Here is an 18420-nt window from a genome sequence, read left to right on the forward strand (position 1 = left end):
AAGAGAACTCCTGGTTTTCTATTTCTGCTATTAAAAAAAAAAAAAATTACCAGAAGCCTAGTGCCTTCAAACTATACAATTTTAACAACTAGGTCCTGGAGTACAGCACAGAGAACTATATTCGATATCTATAATAAACCATAATGGAAGAGAATATGAAAAAAAAATGTATATATATATATAAACAATCATTTTGCCATATAGCAGAAAATAATACTGTAAATCAACTATACTTCAATGAAATACATTTTTCAAAAAACCTACATGATCTTATCTTGCAATTCCAGGGATCAGAGTCCTAATGTGGGTCTTAAGGAGCTAAAATCAAGGTGATGACAGAGCCCGCCTTCCTTCTGGAGGCTTTAGGGCAGAATCTGTGTCCTTGCCTTTTCTAGGTTCCAGAGGCCATTCACAGCCCTTGGCTCCTGGCACCCCACTGCTCTGACCTCTGCTTCCTCCGTCACATCTCATTCTCTGGCTCTAACCCTCCTACTTCCTTCTTCTAAGAATCCTTGGGGTTACCCTGGGCCCGCATGGATGATCCAGGATAATATTCCCATACCAAGGTCCTTCACTTAATCACATCTGAAAGTATCCCATTCTCCAGCTAAGGTGGCCTATTCACAGGCTGTGGGGATTAGGAGGTGGACAATTCTTGGTGAGGTGCATGATATGGCCTACTTACAGAAGATAAAAATGAGATAATTCATAAGACTGTTATGAGTAGTCAATGACTTCATGCTTCGTCAAGCACCCAGAACATTTGTTAAATAAAATGAGTATAACTTGCCCCTGTCAGAGCCTGAAAGGACTCAAGCCTAGAAAGACTTTGCCACGTACCAACCAGTGCAACACCCAGTGTGTTGCCAAGATGGGCAGCTAATGTGAGATCCCTCTCAAAGGAAAGCAAGATCTCAGAGCAGGAGGAGCCCCTGCCAGCAGAGAACGCAACAAATTTTGTGCTCATTACTTTCTGTGGCATTTTAAAAATTCTTTTTATGGCCACATTGCTGCATCTGGAAGTTCTTGGGCTGGGGTCGAATTGGAGCTGCGGCTGCTGGCCTACACCACAGCCACAGCAATGACAGCTCCAAGCCATATCTGTGACCTATGCTGTAGCTTGTAGCAACCCTGGATTCTTAACCCACCGAACAAGGCCAGGGATCGAACCTACATCCTTATGGATACTATGTCAGGTTCTTAACCTGCTGAGCCACAACGGGAACTCCTCTGTGGTATTTTAAAATCATTTTCCTCTGGCCTCCCAAAGACCTTAAGAACATTGAGGCAAATAGCAAATTGAACCAGAGTTATAGGGGTAATTCCATGTCACTGCTTCAAGAAGAAATGCCCTGGTGTGCTGAGGATGAAGGTGGCAAAGCCTTTTGGCATTAGCAATACGTAGAGGAAAAGGCTCACTCTGTGCTGCTGGCTCCAGAAACACTTGTTCACAAACCAATCTCAGGTTTGTCTCGCAACCCCAACAATGTCAGCCCTGATCACACGCCAACTCTGCCCCTGTCCCTTTCCTTTGCTCTGTCATAAACTAACCCTGAAGACCACATCACCTAAAAGACAAGTGAGAAACACCTGAGACACCCAAATAGAGATAGGAGCTCTGATCTAATAGAACTTACAAGTCAGAAAATCTGACAGGAGTTCCCATCGTGGCGCAGTGGTTAACAAATCCCACTAGGAACCATGAGGTTGTAGGTTCGATCCCTGGCCTCGCTCAGTGGGTTAGGGATCTGGCGTTGCCGTGAGCTGTGGTGTAGGTTGCAGACGCGGCTCAGATCCCGCGTTGATGTGGCTGTGGCGTAGGCCAGCAGCTACAGCTCCGATTAGACCCCTAGCCTGGGAACCTCCATATGCTGTGAGAGCGGCCCAAGAAATGGCAAAAAGACAAAAAAAAAAAAAAAAAAAAAAAAAAAGACAAAAAAAAGAAAGAAAATCTGACAAATATTTAATGAAAAGTTATGACTATTTTTATGCCGTGCAGTCATTAGGGTAAAATGGCCAAGAGTTCATGGAACTGCAATTAGAAGTACTTCTTTAATTGCTAGATTGAATGTTTAAATTTCTATTATCAGAATTCCCATTGTGGCTCAGTGGAAACAAATCTGACTAGTATCCATGAAGACATAGGTTCAATCCCTGGCCTCGCTCAGTGGCTTAAGGATCCAGCATTGCTTTGAGCTGTGGTGTAGGTCGCAGACGCAACTTGGATCCCATGTTGCTGTGGCTGTGGGGTAAGGCCAACAGCTGCAGCTCTGATTCGACCCCTAGCCTGGAACCTCCAGGGTGTGGCCCAAAAAGGACAAAAAAAAAAAAAAGGAAAAAGTAAATTTCTGCTCTCCCTGTGTTAATTCTCTAAAGCTCTGGTACCATGTTAATGGCAGAATCCCTTTCAGCCTCTAGGGGAAGTCCTAGTGCTTCTCTGTCCTGCCCTCTTCCCTTCACACCATCTCCCTGTCAGACAGCCACAAGAATGGTCAAGGACATGGGGCTGAAGGATGGAGGGGTCTGAGAGATGGAGGGTGTGGTCTCTTTGAACACACTTGCTTCCAAGGCCAGAGAGGCAAGGGGTCCAGGAGAAGGCCCTGTCCTCTCCTCCCATCCTCTCTGGGGAAGCCTCTTCCTCCCTCTGATGGACGTGGTCAGGAGCTGAGAGAACCAGACAGGTGTGGAGACCTAGACAGCACCTGCCCGAGCCCCAAGACAGATATTGCTCCCATCCTCTGGTACCTGGGTCTTCTCATGGACAGGCCCAGCTTTCCCTCCTCGCTCTGAAAGGGGCAAGAATGGAGGGCTGATAGGGATGGGGTAGGCACAGGTAGTTGTAGAAGTCCCAAGAAAGGATCGGAGAGAGAGGGGGAAATCTAGGGGACTTTGGGAGATCACTGTAAGTGAATAAATTTCTCCAAAAAGCCAGCAGAACAAGGCAGATTTGCCTGACTAGTGGTCGTGCGAGAATTGCCCCAGGTCGTGGGGAGGAGAATGGGACAAGGCCTGCGTTCAGATTCAGACCAAGGGCAGGAGTTTGAGGACCACCCTTCTGTTGTTTTGAATAACCACCTATGGGACACCAAGGAGGAGCTATTACTCCCAGAAAGGAAGAGGTTGTCTTTTTCCACCCCGATTCCTTTGGATGGTAAAATTGTGGCCCACCAGATCCTCTGGCAGAGGTTCCTTGCCTGCCCGCTTGCATCTCACAAGTATCCTATCCTAATAAATCTGTTTCTTGCCTATCACTTTGTCTCTCGCTGAATTCTTTCTGCACAGAGGCATTAAGAACCTGAACCTCAGTGAGTCCAGGGACAGGGTGAGTGATTCTAATTTAAAACCATGGGTTCAAGCTCCAATCTGGGTTTAGGCTGGGTTCGAGTCCTGGCATGGAGGTTCAAGTCCCAGTGTGTGTTCTGGCTAAGTTTAGTCTGTTAATACTGTCTGTTTCAAGGCCACAGAGGCCACAGAAGTACCTTAGATGTAGGTACCAAGCTGTTGGTGAACGAAGCCAAAACTCTCTCCCTGGGAATTGTATTAAGGTTAAGGCATCAGCCTTACAGTATTAGAAAGCATCAGAAATGGTGAGGAGTTCCCATTGTGGAGCAGCGGAAATGAATCTGACTAGGAACAATGAGGTTACGGGTTCGATTCCTGGCCTCAATCAGTGGGTTAAGGATCCAGCATTGCTGGTGAACTGTGGTGTGGATCACAGACGGGGCTTGGATCTGGTATGGCTGTGGCTGTGGCCGGCAATCGCAGCTCCAATTTGACCTCTAGCCTGGGAACTTCCATATGCCGCAGGTGCAGCCCTAAAAAGACAAAAAAAAAAAAAAAAAAAAAAAAAAAGAAAAGAAAAGAAAGGCCAGTTGATGTTCTCTGGACTTTGTTTTCCCTTGACTTCTGGAGCAAATCAGGACTTGGTGAGAGATCCTGACTTCTTCCTAGCCTCTCCAGAAGGGTAGATATGCATATATCTATTCATATGCAAATGAACTTCACTCCTTTAAGTGGCTTATGGTCCCCCCACCCCCTCCTCACATACACATAATACAATCTGCAGAAACCCACACACAGATTGAAATGACCACACTGATTGAAATACACACAGGTTGAAATACCACACTGCACTCATCACCACATTAACCACATTTCCTGGCCATACTTTTCTGCCCAGTCCCTGTCTGAACCCATCCAAGTCCCTGGTTCTATCAAGAGATCCCTGGCCCATTCATTCTTGAGTATCACTTTGGTTCTGCCAATGAAAAGAACAGTGCCTGCCATATCAGTAAACAGGGGATGTTGCAGCTATCAAGCCATCATCACATTACAACCTGGCCAATGGTGAGCCCTGAGGGAACTCAGGATAAAAACAGTATGCCTGCCATCAAGCCATCAGTCACTGCAGCCCCACCCACACTGTGCACCTTGAAGAGACTAAGAATGAGAAAGCACAAGATACTGGCCCCAGAGGGAGAAGGTGCATATCAAAAGAATGACTTCAGGGAGTTCCCGTTGTGGCTCAGTGGTTAATGAATCCAACTAGGAACCATGAGGTTGCAGGTTCCATCCCTGGCCTTGCTCAGTGGGTTGAGGATCCAGCATTGTCTTGAGCTGTGGTGTAGGTCGCAGACGCAGCTCGGATCCCATGTTGCTGTGGCTCTGGCGTAGGCCGGCGGCTACAGCTCCAATTCGACCCCTAGCCTGGGAACCTCCTAGAAAAGGCAAAAAGACAAAAAAAAAAAAAAAAAAAAAGAAAGAAAGAAAGAATGATTTCAAGAGGCCCAGATTTTTGCATCTTCTCATACTTGAAAAGGCACTGAATTCCTTAATGTGAAATACCTGGTTTTCTTTAACAGTAATCTTTTGATGTGATTACCTGGTCAAAAACTCCTATATATCCTGTCTCCTCTCTATCCTCTTCAGAGCAGTCTCTCAGACTTCTCTGAGATGCTGTGTCTGAGGTTTAAGTCCTCAGTTTCGTCTGCTGAATAAAACATAACTCTCAATTCTTAGGCTGTGCATTTTTTTCAGCTGAGAGTTTTTAACTGTTTTACAAGCATTATGCTATCTAATTATTATTAAGACACAAGGAAGAAGGAAATACAGATGAGGGTTTTGGGGCTCAGAGAGGTGAAGGAATTCGTCTAAGGTCACACAGCTGGGAAATGGAATCAGGACTTGAACTCAGGTCTGTCTGAACCCAAAGCCTGTACTATTTCTGCTAGATCATATATGTACATGATGGGGCTTTACAAATTATAGAGGGCTTTTGCAATGTAAGTCAAAATTGTCATACCTCATAAGTGGCACTTCTGGCAAATGGACTCGGGATAATGGTATTCACAGCGAGATCTCAGAAATGCTACAAAATCTGGAATTCGAAAATGCCAAGCAGACAACATGCCTTCATGGGGAGTGAAAATACCAGCACCCTTCACCTCTGTGAAAGAAATTAATTTCTAAAGGCCATAAAGTCCCACTCCATGAAAGTCTCTGCTGTGAGTTGGACAAGATAACCACATCCCATTCGCCCTAGGTTGTCACTGCTCGCAGGCAGGGCAAAGGTCAGCCAGCCCTTCGCCCCCACCCCCCATTAACACACCTGTAGCTGGAGCCCCTGGGCATCATGATCCCTAGAAAATACTTCCTGGGGATGAAAACACAAGCCATATAGATGGCTTATTAGGAAGAGAGTACTTCTGGATACCTGACCACATCCAGCTCCCCCAGACTAGCTGATGGGGTGAAAGAGCACAGGCGCAAGGCTGCCCTCACTTCATCCACACTCCGAGTGGGTACAGAACAGCCATGGCCATCCAGGCTCCTGCTGGACAAATTAAGTGGACTCAGCTTGCAGGGATGATGGAGAGGTTCCCACTGAGATGTCCAAAGAGAGGTGGACAAATATAGATCCAAGACCCAGAGGCTCTGCACAGCACTGGCGTCACCAGCAGACGCATTACCGGAAGCTTCATGGGCATTTAATCTCCTAAGTGTTTCGGGGGCGGTAAGCACTTCAAAGTCTAATTCATCTTCGTTGTCTTCATTACAGGGAGCCCTCTGATCACCTTAATCCTCCCTCTGCCACGGGAAAAAGCCATTTGTTTCGTTAATGGGTCCACTTTCCCTAGCTAAATGGCTGCTCTGAGTCAGGGCAGAAGGTGAAGCCATCCCGAGGATGGTGGGTGATGAACCTGGCTCGGGGGGTGGGGGGATGCGAGGGGGGATGGAGGGGGGGGGGACAGGAAAACACTTGACTCCAGATCCAGAAAGAACTGCTCTCTGCCTAGAGCTTGCCTACATTCTCTCCCCATCCCGACGCCCCTCTTTCCTCGGAATCAATGAGGTTTCTAGAGGGGAACCAGTTACTCTTCATGAGAGGGGTCTTGGCACTTAGAGCCGTGGGACATCTCTGCTAGATGAGACCATCCCACTTTACAGATAAGGAAAGTCCCCTCTGAAGGTTCCCCATCCAGGGCTGAGTACCACACATTCAAAGGCCAATAGCAATAACATTGACAGTGGCTCCCATCTATTTAATTGTTCCCATATGCCAGGAACTGTACCAAGAGTTTGTATTCATTAGTGTATTCAATTCTTACTTTATCTTGGTGAAGTACATACTATTCAACCCCATTCACAGATGAGAAAAGTAAGGCTTGGAATCAATTGCCCAAAGTCACATGATCATACAGCAGAGAAGCTTTGAACCCATGTCATCTGACCCCCGATTGCCTGTTCTTATTGCCTCACTGCTGGATCTTGCATGAAATGACCAGAGTTGGCTACAGGAGGGGCACTTGAAGGGAAAGGGACCTAAAATCATGTCAAGTAGGTGAGAGACCCAGCAATTGGAGGCATCAAGCTAAAAAAGAGAGAAGGAGGAACAAAATGGACCATGCAGAGTGAGCCCTCCAGCTCCTTCCTCACGGCCAAGGATGGTGGCTGCAAAGGGCTAGGCTCCTTCAGAAGCCAAATGGCCAAGACCAGCCCCATGGGCCACCACTTGTCATCTGTTAGTACTGTCATTCCTTGCCTCTGTGGAACTCGTCCAACTCTAAGAAGTGAGAGATAAAACTGGAAACGAAGTCTGGAACTATATCATGGCTTGGAAGGCCAAGTTGAAGATTTTGGATAATTCATTATCTGTGCTTTCGTTGGAACATCAAGCTTGAAAAATAAGGATATAAATCCCTTATTAAGGACTTAGTAGGAGCAAAGCATTGTATCCAGTGCTTTACACATATCATCTCACTCACCTGCCCAATGACCCTGCAAGGCAGACCTAATTCATAGATGAGAAAACCAACATTCAAGAGGCTGTGACTTGCCCAAAGTCACCCAGTTAATAAAGGGCCCCAGACAAGATCGACACTCAGTCTCTCTGATCCCACAACTCTGCTACCTTCTCTTCATTCAAGAGTCCAAGACCAAGGTCTATGTCAGGCCAGGATTTAAGGCTGGCTAGCTACTTGTCAATGTGTAACTTGGGGGATAGTCTCCTGAGTCTCAATATGCTTATCTGTAAAATGGGGCAGATATCACCAGGGTATGAGTAGAACCCTCATATGCAAATGCTTATACATTAGAAATTCTCTCTGAATGGGAGTTTCTATGGTTGGCTGCCCTTCCACAGGTGATTCTAAAGACAAAAAAGAATGGATGAAGTGCTACCCATCTTCTTCCCTCTCATGTCCTAAACAAGAAATTAGAGAATTTTACCAAGGATGGCAACTCTGGGCTAGAGCTGAAGAAATCCATGGGAAATATAGGACATGAGTCATGGCTTCAGAGGGATAAACCGACATGAAATAACTGGAAAGAAATAAATGTCACTAGAAAAGTCAAACCCTGCATTCTGAGGTGTGGCCTCTAAGAAAAGGAGGACCCCAGGGGGCTGGAGCCATCGGGAAGGCTTCCTGAGGTTGCTGGGGTAGCAGCTGGCATGTCGAGCTATGGCAGCTCGGACTGGGTATCGAGGCTGGAAGAAACAGGTGGGGCTGGGGGCCCAAGATGAAGACAGGATTGACCTGGGTGGGAGGTTAGGGGATCATCTAACACAATGCTCAGGTACCTGGTGGAATTTGCAAAGAATTAAAACCCGCCTGATCCACTCACTCCCACCTCTTCTAGGGAAATGTGAGGCCGAGTACAGCAGAGGTGGAACAGGAGAGAATTCTACAACGTCAGAGCTCAAAGGCCCTTGAAAATCCCCTCATTCAGTGTTTTCAAACACGTTTAGTAGTAAAGTCCTTTCCCCCCCGCCACAAAACTTTACATGGAGCAGCAATACACAAAAGATTGAGACGCGTACAGGAGTTGAGGCCCAGGATCAAGGCTCTGCTCCAAGCCTCTGTTTCACAGATGCCAAGAAAGGAAGAAATTCACTGCAGGTACAACATCCGACAGGCAGGTGCCCTCATGGCTGGACATAGACTTTTGGAGGAGGACCAAAGACTTTCCCATGGTGCCTTTCTGCCTCCCAGGATGGACAGGTCCTGATGGAGATGGAGAAAGGCCCTCTAGTGGTTGGGATGGGTAAAGGGAGTGGAGAGCAGGCTGGTGGAGATGCTCCAAGGGCAACAAGGTAGGCTGAGAACTTATTCCTTTACCTTCCCTCCAAACGACCAACAGGTCCCAGGTGTGCTACAGGCCACACTGCAGCCCCAGAACCTAAGCCGTGGCCTCCTGCCCTCCGTCTCCACGCTTGCAGGTTCTGGGCCTGGTCCCCCCAAGGGCTCACCTGGTCCCGGGTATAAGGCGTATCTACTCTCTGCTTGTCACTGCAGGCCTCCAGGAGGATGCGGATGGCATTCAGCTGAAGGAGCATCTCACAGGCCATCGTGTCCAAGAAGGTGATGTTGGCAAGGGCCGCAGAGGCCAGCAGGAAGACTTCCCCAGATGAGGCCTCTTGGCACAGTTCTGTGTGGCGAAGAGGAAGAAACAGCTTCACTGCCAAGCACTTTCCTATCAGTTACCTCATTTGGTTCCCACAAGAGGTCTGGAAGAAAATTTGGGCAGGTGTTATAATTCTCACTTTACAGACAAAGAAAGTGGTTACTGGAGAGGGAAGTGTATCTGTCCACAGGGCTGGCATCTGAAACCTGATGTGTGAGTCCTAATCCTTGCTTCATCCAACAGGTATTTACTGAGTGAACACCATGGACCAGGCCCCTGCAGTCTTCTGATGGGCTGGAGAATTGAATAGACCAGGTCTTTGCCCTGTTAGCTAACATCTCCTAGTAGTGGGCAAGAAAGAGAAAGACAAATACCATATGATATCACTTATATCTGGAACCTAATATATGGCACAAATGAACCCTTCCACTGAAAGAAACTCATGGACTTGGAGAACAGACTTGTGGTTGCCAAGGGGGAGGGGGAGGGAGTGGGATGGACTGGGAGTCTGGGGTTAATAGATGCAAACTATTGCATGTGGAGTGGATAAGCAATGAGATCCTGCTGTATAGCACAGGGAACTATATCCAGTCACTTGGATGGCACTTGATGGAGGATAATGTGAGAAAAAGAATGTATGTTTCTATATATGACTGGGTCACTTTGCTGAACAGTAGGAATTGACGGAACACTGCAAATCAACTATAATGGAAAAAATAAAAATCATAAAATAAGAAAATAAAATAATAAAATAAAAAGTTAATATAGGAGTTTCCTTGTGGCTCAGCAGGTTAAGGATCTGGCATTGTCACTGCAGCAGCTCTGGTTATTGCAGTGGTGCAGGTTCAATCCCTGGCCTGGGAACTTCCACATGCTGAGGGTTTTACCAAAAAGAAAAAAAAATAATATAAACAACTATGAATTCTAATAAACGTGAGGAAGAAAATAAACTAGTACAAAAATGGAGAATAACTAGAGCCTCACTGGGTGGGTAAGGAAGGTCTCCCTAAGAAGATGACTTTACAGCTGAGAGCTTAGGGAGAAAATCAAGTAATGGTGGGAATGTTTGGGGGAAGAGCTTGTCCCAAGCCCACAAAACAGCTTATACAAAGGCCCTGAGGCAGGAAAGAGCTCCTCATCCATGCATGCCTCCAGTAACATATGCTAGAAACTGCTGCTGAATTCGCCTTGAGAAAGAGACTGATGTTAAAATATAAAGACTCTACCTCTCCAGCTGCTATCAGCAAAGCATCAGGATTTCCTTCTAGTCCCAAGATAAGGGTCATCTGGCTACAGAAAAGGCCTACACCAAGCCCCTGAATGTCAGGCTCTCTCTCTCTGATCCTAGTGGCCAAAACCAATCCTTGTCATATTCCCCCACTTGTCATCTGTAATGTACCGAGGGTCTCTGAGGAGGAGAGGACCACCCCCCAACCCCTGCATCCCTCCCCCATTTAACACCTTCTCCCATGGGCTCCATGTGACCCAGAAAGGATTCTGCCTCAGAGAAGGCATTAAAGGGTCCAAGGTGCTGCCCACCCATCCCAATACACCTGACTTCGGACCCTCAGCTCCAACTTGACCACTAATCAAGGGGCTTCCTGAGTCCTGGCCCCCTCCTACTGATAGCAGCGCTGTGGGAATACCTGAAGAGAAGCCACATTTCAAGAACATAGCCGCAAGACAGAAAGTTTCTGGGGCAGGAGTGAGCTATGTTCTCTCCTGATCTCTAGTTCTTGCTTCCAAAGAGTCTACGTCCCGATTCTGATATTCAAAAGGGCCCCGCTTGGCACCTTCCAGTGAATACAGTTTCTGGTCCCTGCTTATAAGGAAAGAAGCATCAGAGATCTCATTGTGGCTCAGTGGTAACAAGAGATCCATGAGGACGCAGGTCTGATCCTTGGCCCTGCTCAGTGGGTTAGGGAGCCAGCATTGCGGTGAGCTTGCTGTACAGATGGAAGACACGGCTTGGATCTGGCATTGCAGTGGCAGTGGCATAGGCAGCTCCAATTAGAACTTCCAAATGCTGCAGGTGTGGCCCTAAAAAGACAAAAAAGAAAAAGAAAAAAGAAATTAGCATCAGTCAAACCCCTGCAGTAGGCCCTGCACAGGGGCATTAATTTCTGAGCTTCCTTACAGCCGAAAATAGTTGCCTCCCTTTAGACACCAAAGCTGAGACTCAGAGAAGCCGGTGGTAGCAGCAGCTGCTACCACTGATCAGCTGCTTACTCTGTGCCACTGCCGTACCTTTTTTTTTTTTTTGGCTTTTTTTAGGGTCACACTGTGACCCTAAATGGAAGTTCCCAAGCTAGGGGTCAAATTGGAGCTGCAGCTGCCTGCATCTGACAGCTCAAAGCAATGTCAGATCCTTAACCCACTGAGCAAGGCCAGGAATCAAACCCACATCCTCATGGATACTAGCCAGGTTCATAACCCATTAAGCCACAATGGGAACTCCTACTGCTGTACTTTCTTTACCTCATCCAGTCATTCCACCCTCACAACAACCCCATTTTTTATCACAGCTTTATAGATGAAGGAACTGAGGGTTCAAATGTTAAATGATTTTCCCAAAATTGTGAAACTGAGGAGCAATGGTAATCTGGGGGGCCTGGAATCAAATCCAAGTCTAACTTGACTGACTCCAAAGTTCCCATTCTTTCTCCATTCCAGCCTGCCTCCTCTCTCTAGCCCTCTTTACCTCATTCCCAGAGATGCTCCTACAGATACAACATCACTTCAATCAGGAAGGCAATGCCCACCTCTGGGCAGTGCTGCTCCAAAGCCCAGGTATGACCCCAAGCCCACGCGGGGCTGGGGCAGCAGATGAGCCAATGAATTAAGAACCCTATGATCCCCACTTTCCAAGCATTGCTTTATCCTCTGATTTTTTTTTTTTTTAAGGGCCGTACCTTCGGCCTATGGAGGTTCCCAGGCTAGGGGTCCCAACGGAGCTACAGCTGCTGGCCTACACCCCAGCTCACAGCAACACAGGATCCAAGCTGCATCTGCAACCTACACCCCAGCTCACAGCAACACCAGAGCCTTAACCCACTCAGCGAGGCCAGGGATCAAACTCGCAACCTCATGGTTCCTAGTCAGATTCATTTCTGCTGCGCCACGATGGGAACTCCCTATCCTCTACTTTTTGAGGAACCACTAGGGCCAGCCAATCCCTACCAGGCCACCTCCTGAGGTCTAGGATTTGAGGTGAGACCACACAACTCACAGCCCACTTTGCTGCAAGGGTTCTTCTAGGTCTAAACAGCCACCCTCATCCTTACACAGTCACCATGGCTGCCGCCACAGCAATTATTAACACACCCATCTAAGTGCCTTTTAATTTTGATGCACATTTATTTGAACTACAGTCTGAGTCACCTGGGATGTGTTAGGAAAATTAAATTGAGGATTCCAGTGACTCATTTATAAATGTTTCCAGGGAATGGCAAGAAATTGGAGGACTATTTCCCACCAAAGAACAGAGTTCTGGCTTCCTGCCCAGAAGATAGATCCCATCTGCTGACTCTCAGAGCAGATGCCATGATGCATCTTCCTCAGGGTGAAAGAAACAGGCAGATTCTTCTTCTCTGGGGAGAAATCCAGCCCACGCAAAGAAGTATGATTGGACATGTGCCAATCATGAAAGGTCGTTTGGAATATATATGTTTTTATGCATTATTTACTATTATTTATAAACTGGGAGATTTTCTATAAAACTTAGGACTTTTGCCTTTTTTATTTTTTAAATTGGGCTTTCCTACTTGGCAACACTGGACTAGAGTGTATCAGGGACATGCTTTTTTGTTTTGTTTGTTTTTTAGGGCCGCACCCACTGCATATGGAAGTTCCCAGGCTAGGCGTCGATTCAGAGCTACAGCCACCAGTCTACACCATACCCATAGCCATGTGGAATCTGAGTTGCGTCTGCAACCTACACCACAGCTCACGGCAACACCAGATCCTTAACCCACTAAGCGAGGCCAGGGATGGAACCCTCATCCTCATGGAAACTAGTTGGATACGTTTCCTCTGTGCCACAAAGGGAACTCCCACGCATGCTTTGGAACTCAATACAAGACTCAACTCTCCTTATTTTCTCCTTCCATCTGGGCTCTTCCATGCTCTTATGTCTCCTGACCGAGCACCACACTCCTGGCAGAAGAGAATCTGAACACTGTTTTGTGGACTTGAGAAAGTTCCTCCACCCCTGTGGGCCTCGGTTTCTTCTCTTACAGAAAAGGCATTAAACTTTATGGTCTCTTGAGTTCCCTCCAGCCAAGACTTTCCACCACCAGGTTCTGTGTTTTCTCAGTGTGGAATAAATGTGCATGTTGACAAGTTGATTTCTCCCAGCCTAGCCTGTGGGTGCCACAGCCCCAGGAACTAGAATCAGCCATAAAGTCAACTTTATGGACCCCCCTCTAAGTGCAAGTACTCACAGATCTGAAAATTCTAAAGCTAGAAGGAGCCTTGAGAGAAACAGGTCCCAACCCCTTGTTTCATACAGGAGGAAAATTGTAAAGTGAGCTTTGTAACAGGACGTGGCAAGTGAATAGCAGATGCTCACACAGTGTCTGCGACAGTGCTGCTGCTACTTGTTGAAGGAATGAATCCAAGACAAAAATCCAAGCCCCAGTGTCCTGACTCCAAGTTCACTGTCACAGGCTGTTCCTAAATTTGTGTTATTTCAGATATTCCCAATCCTGGTGTGGGTAACTCTAAGTGCCAACCCTACAATTTCTGAAAAAATAAATTTTCACTCAGTTTCAATAAGATATAGATATAGAGGCAGTGATAGAAGATAGGGCTTGAAGCAGAAGCACAGATCATTGCCAGCACTTATTTAAAAAAAAAAAAAAAAAAAGGATGTGGTTCGCAAAACAAGCTTTCTGAGGACTGTTATCCAGGCAAGTCATTCTTTTTGTTTTGTTTTGTTTTGTATTTTTGCCATTTCTTGGGCCGCTCTTGCAACATATGGAGGTTCCCGGGTTAGAGGTCTAATCAGAGCTGTAGCCGCTGGCCTATGCCAGAGCCAGAGCCACAGCCACAGCCACAGCCACAGCCACACGGGATCCGAGCCGCATCTACAACCTACACCACAGCTCACAGCAACGCCGGATCCTCAACCCACTGAGCAAGGCCAGGGATCGAACCCGCAACTTCATGGCTCCTAGTTGGATTTGTTAACCACTGAGCCACGACGGGAACTCCCTCCAGGTGAGTCATTCTACTTGGCGGTTTTGCAAAGGGAAACAGGAGGAAGAGAATATTCTAGATACTGGGCTGTGGTTCTCCTTCCAGGAGTGCACATGTCTGAACAGGGGACCCTACAAGAGTCAAAGTTCTCAGGGCCCCAGGAAGCGATGCCAGTGGCAGGGTTGCAGGCAGCAGGTAATGGTGAATGGCTGCTCTCTGAGAAGCCACTGGCCCCAGTCATTGCTGCTGCATTCACTGGGTAAAAATACTGAGATGTCAGGAACCAAGCTCATCACAGTCTCTCTGGCCAAGGAACCGAATCTCAACAGTGGAGGCCCCACTCTTCCCTGGGGCTTGTCCTGGTCCCTGTTCTGAAAGACCAATTAAGCCCAATCCAACCTCAACCCAAGGAGCTTCTCCGAGGGCTGCAAGCATTTTAATGGATGACAACAGAGCTCTTTAAAGCCTGACTCTGATGCTTTCATGGTGGGGTTTCAGCTAGAGTGATCTCTGTTCAGGAGATATGTGGGGTGCAGTAGGGGGGCAGGAGCCCCTCCTGTCCCTTCCTGAAAACAACTGTGACAAGGCCCCTCACCCAACAATCCCCCTTCCCGCTGGCAACCCTGCCCCAGAGGACTCACTAACGAGGGCTGTCACGATCTCCTCCATGCTCTCCAGGAAGCTGCTGAGATGCTGGGTGAAGGGCAGGTGTGGGGAGGTGACCTGGGCGACCACGGCCGCAGCCTCAGCCCGCGTGGCCTCTGAGTGACTGTCGTCGGTCAGGATATCCGCCAAGCACAGAACGCCGTCCACCTGGAGACGGAGAAAAGGCACAGCCTTGTGCATCATGGCAGTAATGAGACAGACTCAAGCCCCCTCCACAGCCCAGCCTGGATCCCCAGCGACTCTGGGGGCCTATCCTCCAGCTCCAAAGAGATCCGTGACTTCCCATGGGCTTCTTAGATAGCAGACACCAGGGGCCAGGCCAAGGCATTCACCAGAGGGCATTGCAGTGGAAAAAAAACAGTCACTCAGTCTCACATCCCTAAGCTCCATCCCAGCTCCCTCTCATTCACACTGGTTACTCAGCCTCTCTGAGCTTTGTTTCCTCATCCGCCAACAAGGTGTTAGGAATTAAAGAGCTGAGGCAGGTGAGGCTGGATCCAGAAGAGATGCTTAACAAGTGCTGCTCCCCTCCCCACTTCCTGGGTCAGGAGCAAGCTCAGCTCAGCATCTTTCCTTCCCATCTTGTCCTCCACTGTCCCCCCACCTTGCCTCCAACAGAGAGAGGGGCTTTCCTGGAGGCCCTGCTCTCTCAGCCCCACCAAAGAGAAACAAGCCTGGGCACAGTGGGACCTAAATGCCAGATAAAGACTCCAGCTTCCCAGGTCTGCCCCAGCCAGACCTGCTCTTGGCATAACAGCTTCTGCTTATTGAGCACTTAATAGATGCCAGCACCAAAGTGCATGTGTTGTGACATCATTGATCCTTATAATAGCCTCTGAGGTCCGTGCTATTCTATACAGTACGTATGCTATTATATCATTCACCCTTATAATAGCCTTCTGAGGTCAGTGTTATTATCTTCAATTTACAGATGAAGAAACTGAGACACAGAAAGGTTCATTGACTTACCCCAGATCACAGACTTCAAAAGTAGTTGGTTTGGGGGAGTTCCCAGTGTGGCTCAGTGGTTACGAACCCAACTAGTATCCATGAGGACACGGGTTTGATCCCTGGCCTTGCTCAGTGGGTTAAGGATCCGGCATTGCCGTGAGCTGTGGTGTAGGTCGCTGATGTGGCTCAGATCCCGTGTTGGCTGTGGCTGTGGTGTAGGCCGGCAGCTACAGCTCTGATTCAACCCTTAGCCTGGGAACTTCCATATGCCACAGGTGCAGCCCCGAACACACACACACACACACACACACACGTAGTTGGTTTGGGTCTAACGTCAAAGCCTGTGGTTTTGAAGAAGCATCGCACTGCCTTCTGCAACATGACACCTGAGCTCGGATCCCAGCCCCTAGCAAAGGGCTGAGCAAGGGAGACTTGTTCTGAGAAAAAGGGGCAGTAACCTGTCAAGATCAGCTCAGCACTGCTCCTGCAGCCCCTCAGATGCTCCAGGACACCCACCTGCCTGAGAACCTGCCACCAAGAGCCAGGGAGACCTTCCCTTGTTAGGGGTCAGGATGGGGAGGGATGAGGCCGGGTAAGAACCAGGGTGAGGTGAGGTGAGTTGAGGTGAGGAGAGGCCTGAGCCGCTGCTCCCACACCTGCCGGGCCCAGGCTCCTAACCCTACCCCATTACTTCCTGCCACTCAGCTTCAGAGCTCTCCAGAGTCTGCATCTGGTTTGACTAATTACCCTCACCAAGTCCCAGGCCTCCCTTAAATGCTCTTGGGAGCTGTAAGGTCCATTAGCCGTGAAAGCCCTTGGCAATCGCAGACGCAAAAGAGACAAATGTGGAAACAGGAGCCCAGGGAACTGTCCGCAATAAAACTTACCTGGATGTGCTTAAAAAATGAGAGCAAACAGCAGCCAGGCAGCCCCCGCAGGACTGGGTTCCTGCAGGTGTTTGACTACCAGGCCCTTGGAGGGGCACCTCAGCTGGGGATGGACTGGGGGATGGAGGACAGGGGGTGAGGGACCAGGTGGGGGCAAGATGCGGGGTGGGGCAGGGGGAGCATTCTCTGGGCCTAGAAACGGGAAGCAGTCCTGTCACTGCCAACCTAAGGAACCTCTTAGGCCTGTCGGGTTCGAGCCCTCCTCCTTCCAGCACCACCCAGAGCTGTAGCTAAGGAGCTCCAGCATCCCCGATGCGGGGGCAGGGGAATGTCTCAGTCAATCCAGCTCCTTAATTTCATCTTGGGTGCAGATGGAGTTGCTTCCCCGACCCAGATGGGAACATGCATCAGACCCAAACCCAATATCCAACACCTGCTGAGGGATGGGCCAATCCGAAGGCACCAGAGAGGCCAAGGGGTTGATGGTCCCCGAGGGCCTGCACACCAGGCCTGCCCCCCAGCCCAGACTGCCACCCTGCAAACCCGCTAGTCACAATCTCCCTGAGCGTGGGCTGAGTGCCAGGCCTCGCACTGGAGCAGAGGGGCAGGGCAAGTGACTCGACCACAAATGACCGTCACACAACATGACTTCTGGTGAGGATGCTGCTTTCTGGAAACCACCCTGATTTAATGCCCACGCCCCAGCTGGGCAAGAGGGCCCTCCTGGGACACCCAAGCACGTCCGCTGCCATCACAGTATTTATCACACTGAATGGCCCTGTTTCTCCAAGTGGTGTCTGCGGACCAGCAGCACCAAATTCACTGAGAGTTCCCGTCGGGGCGCAGTGGTTAACAAATCCGACTAGGAACCATGAAGTTGCGGGTTCGATCCCTGGCCTCGCTCAGTGGATTAAGGATCCAGCGTTGCTGTGAGCTGTGGTGTAGGCCAGCGGCTACAACTCCAATTCGACCCCTAGCCTGGGAACCCCCATATGCTGTGGGTGCAGCCCTAGAAAAGACAAAAGGACACACACACACAAAAAATGCACTGAGAGTGTATTCCAAGCACATTCCTGGGCTCCACCCAGACTCTTCAACCGGACCGTCTGGGGAGGCCTAGAATCTGCTTTTTCACAAGGTCCACACCCACTTTATGCACCAGCAATTTGGAGAAGCACCCCTGGGATGTGACACTCTGCACCTTCATCTGTCTGTGTGTCTCTGGCCACCATCCCCCACCTACCCCAGGAGCTCTGCAAGCCTGGGGACCACAGCCTCCGCACCTGTGGCTGCTCCAGGCCTCGCACATAGTAGGCTTTCAGTAAAGAGGAATAAATGCAAGAAAGGAGAACTTGACTGAAGACTCGAGGATATACTTTAGACAAGTCAAAATAAAGGGCATTGCTGAAGGAGGGAATACTGTGAGCACAGCCCACTCTATATAAGTAGGGGCTGCTTCAAAGAAAAACTGTCTTGGGAACATGGATTCCACAGATGCCTGACTCCAGGAAAGTGATCCTGACCCCTGCCTGATGTGTCCTGTCAATGCAACTGCCCACTGTCTGGCTTTCCTGCTAATTTGTTTTAGCTGCTCCAGATCTCTTCTGACCATTATTAATTATGAAATATATCATCCCTTCAAAAAAAATAATATATAGGAGTTCCCACTGTGGTGGCATCTCGGGAATGCTGGGAGGCGGGTTTGATCCCCAGCCCAGCACAGCGAGTTAAGGATCTAGCACTGCTGCAGCTGTGGTTTAGGTTGCAACTGTGGCTCAGATCCAAGCCGTGGCCTGAGAACTCTATATGCTGT

The 18420-nt window shown here is 48.7% G+C and overlaps 1 protein-coding gene across 4 annotated transcripts in view; it reads right to left on the reverse strand.

Moving 5' to 3' along the window:
- Positions 1–18420, reverse strand: part of INSC (INSC spindle orientation adaptor protein) — an 864422-nt gene that overhangs the window by 38543 nt on the left and 807459 nt on the right. For 2 of the 4 annotated variants that reach the window (XM_021083296.2, XM_085011963.1), the window contains exons 8-9: positions 14745–14916; positions 8750–8928 (exon numbers count right to left, since the gene is read on the reverse strand). In XM_021083296.2, the coding sequence (XP_020938955.2) occupies positions 8750–8928; positions 14745–14916 (351 nt within the window). Of the gene's footprint in view, positions 1–8749; positions 9008–14744; positions 17561–18420 lie in introns of all 4 variants that reach the window. The other 2 variants (XR_014837251.1, XM_085011965.1) reach the window with 2 other exon arrangements.

The sequence above is a fragment of the Sus scrofa genome, chromosome 2 (assembly GCF_054392235.1).
Source record: "Sus scrofa isolate SSC_HxYL_T2T_F1_AM1 chromosome 2, Sscrofa_HxYL_maternal_Yorkshire_Landrace_v2.0, whole genome shotgun sequence".
Taxonomy (NCBI): domain Eukaryota; kingdom Metazoa; phylum Chordata; class Mammalia; order Artiodactyla; family Suidae; genus Sus; species Sus scrofa.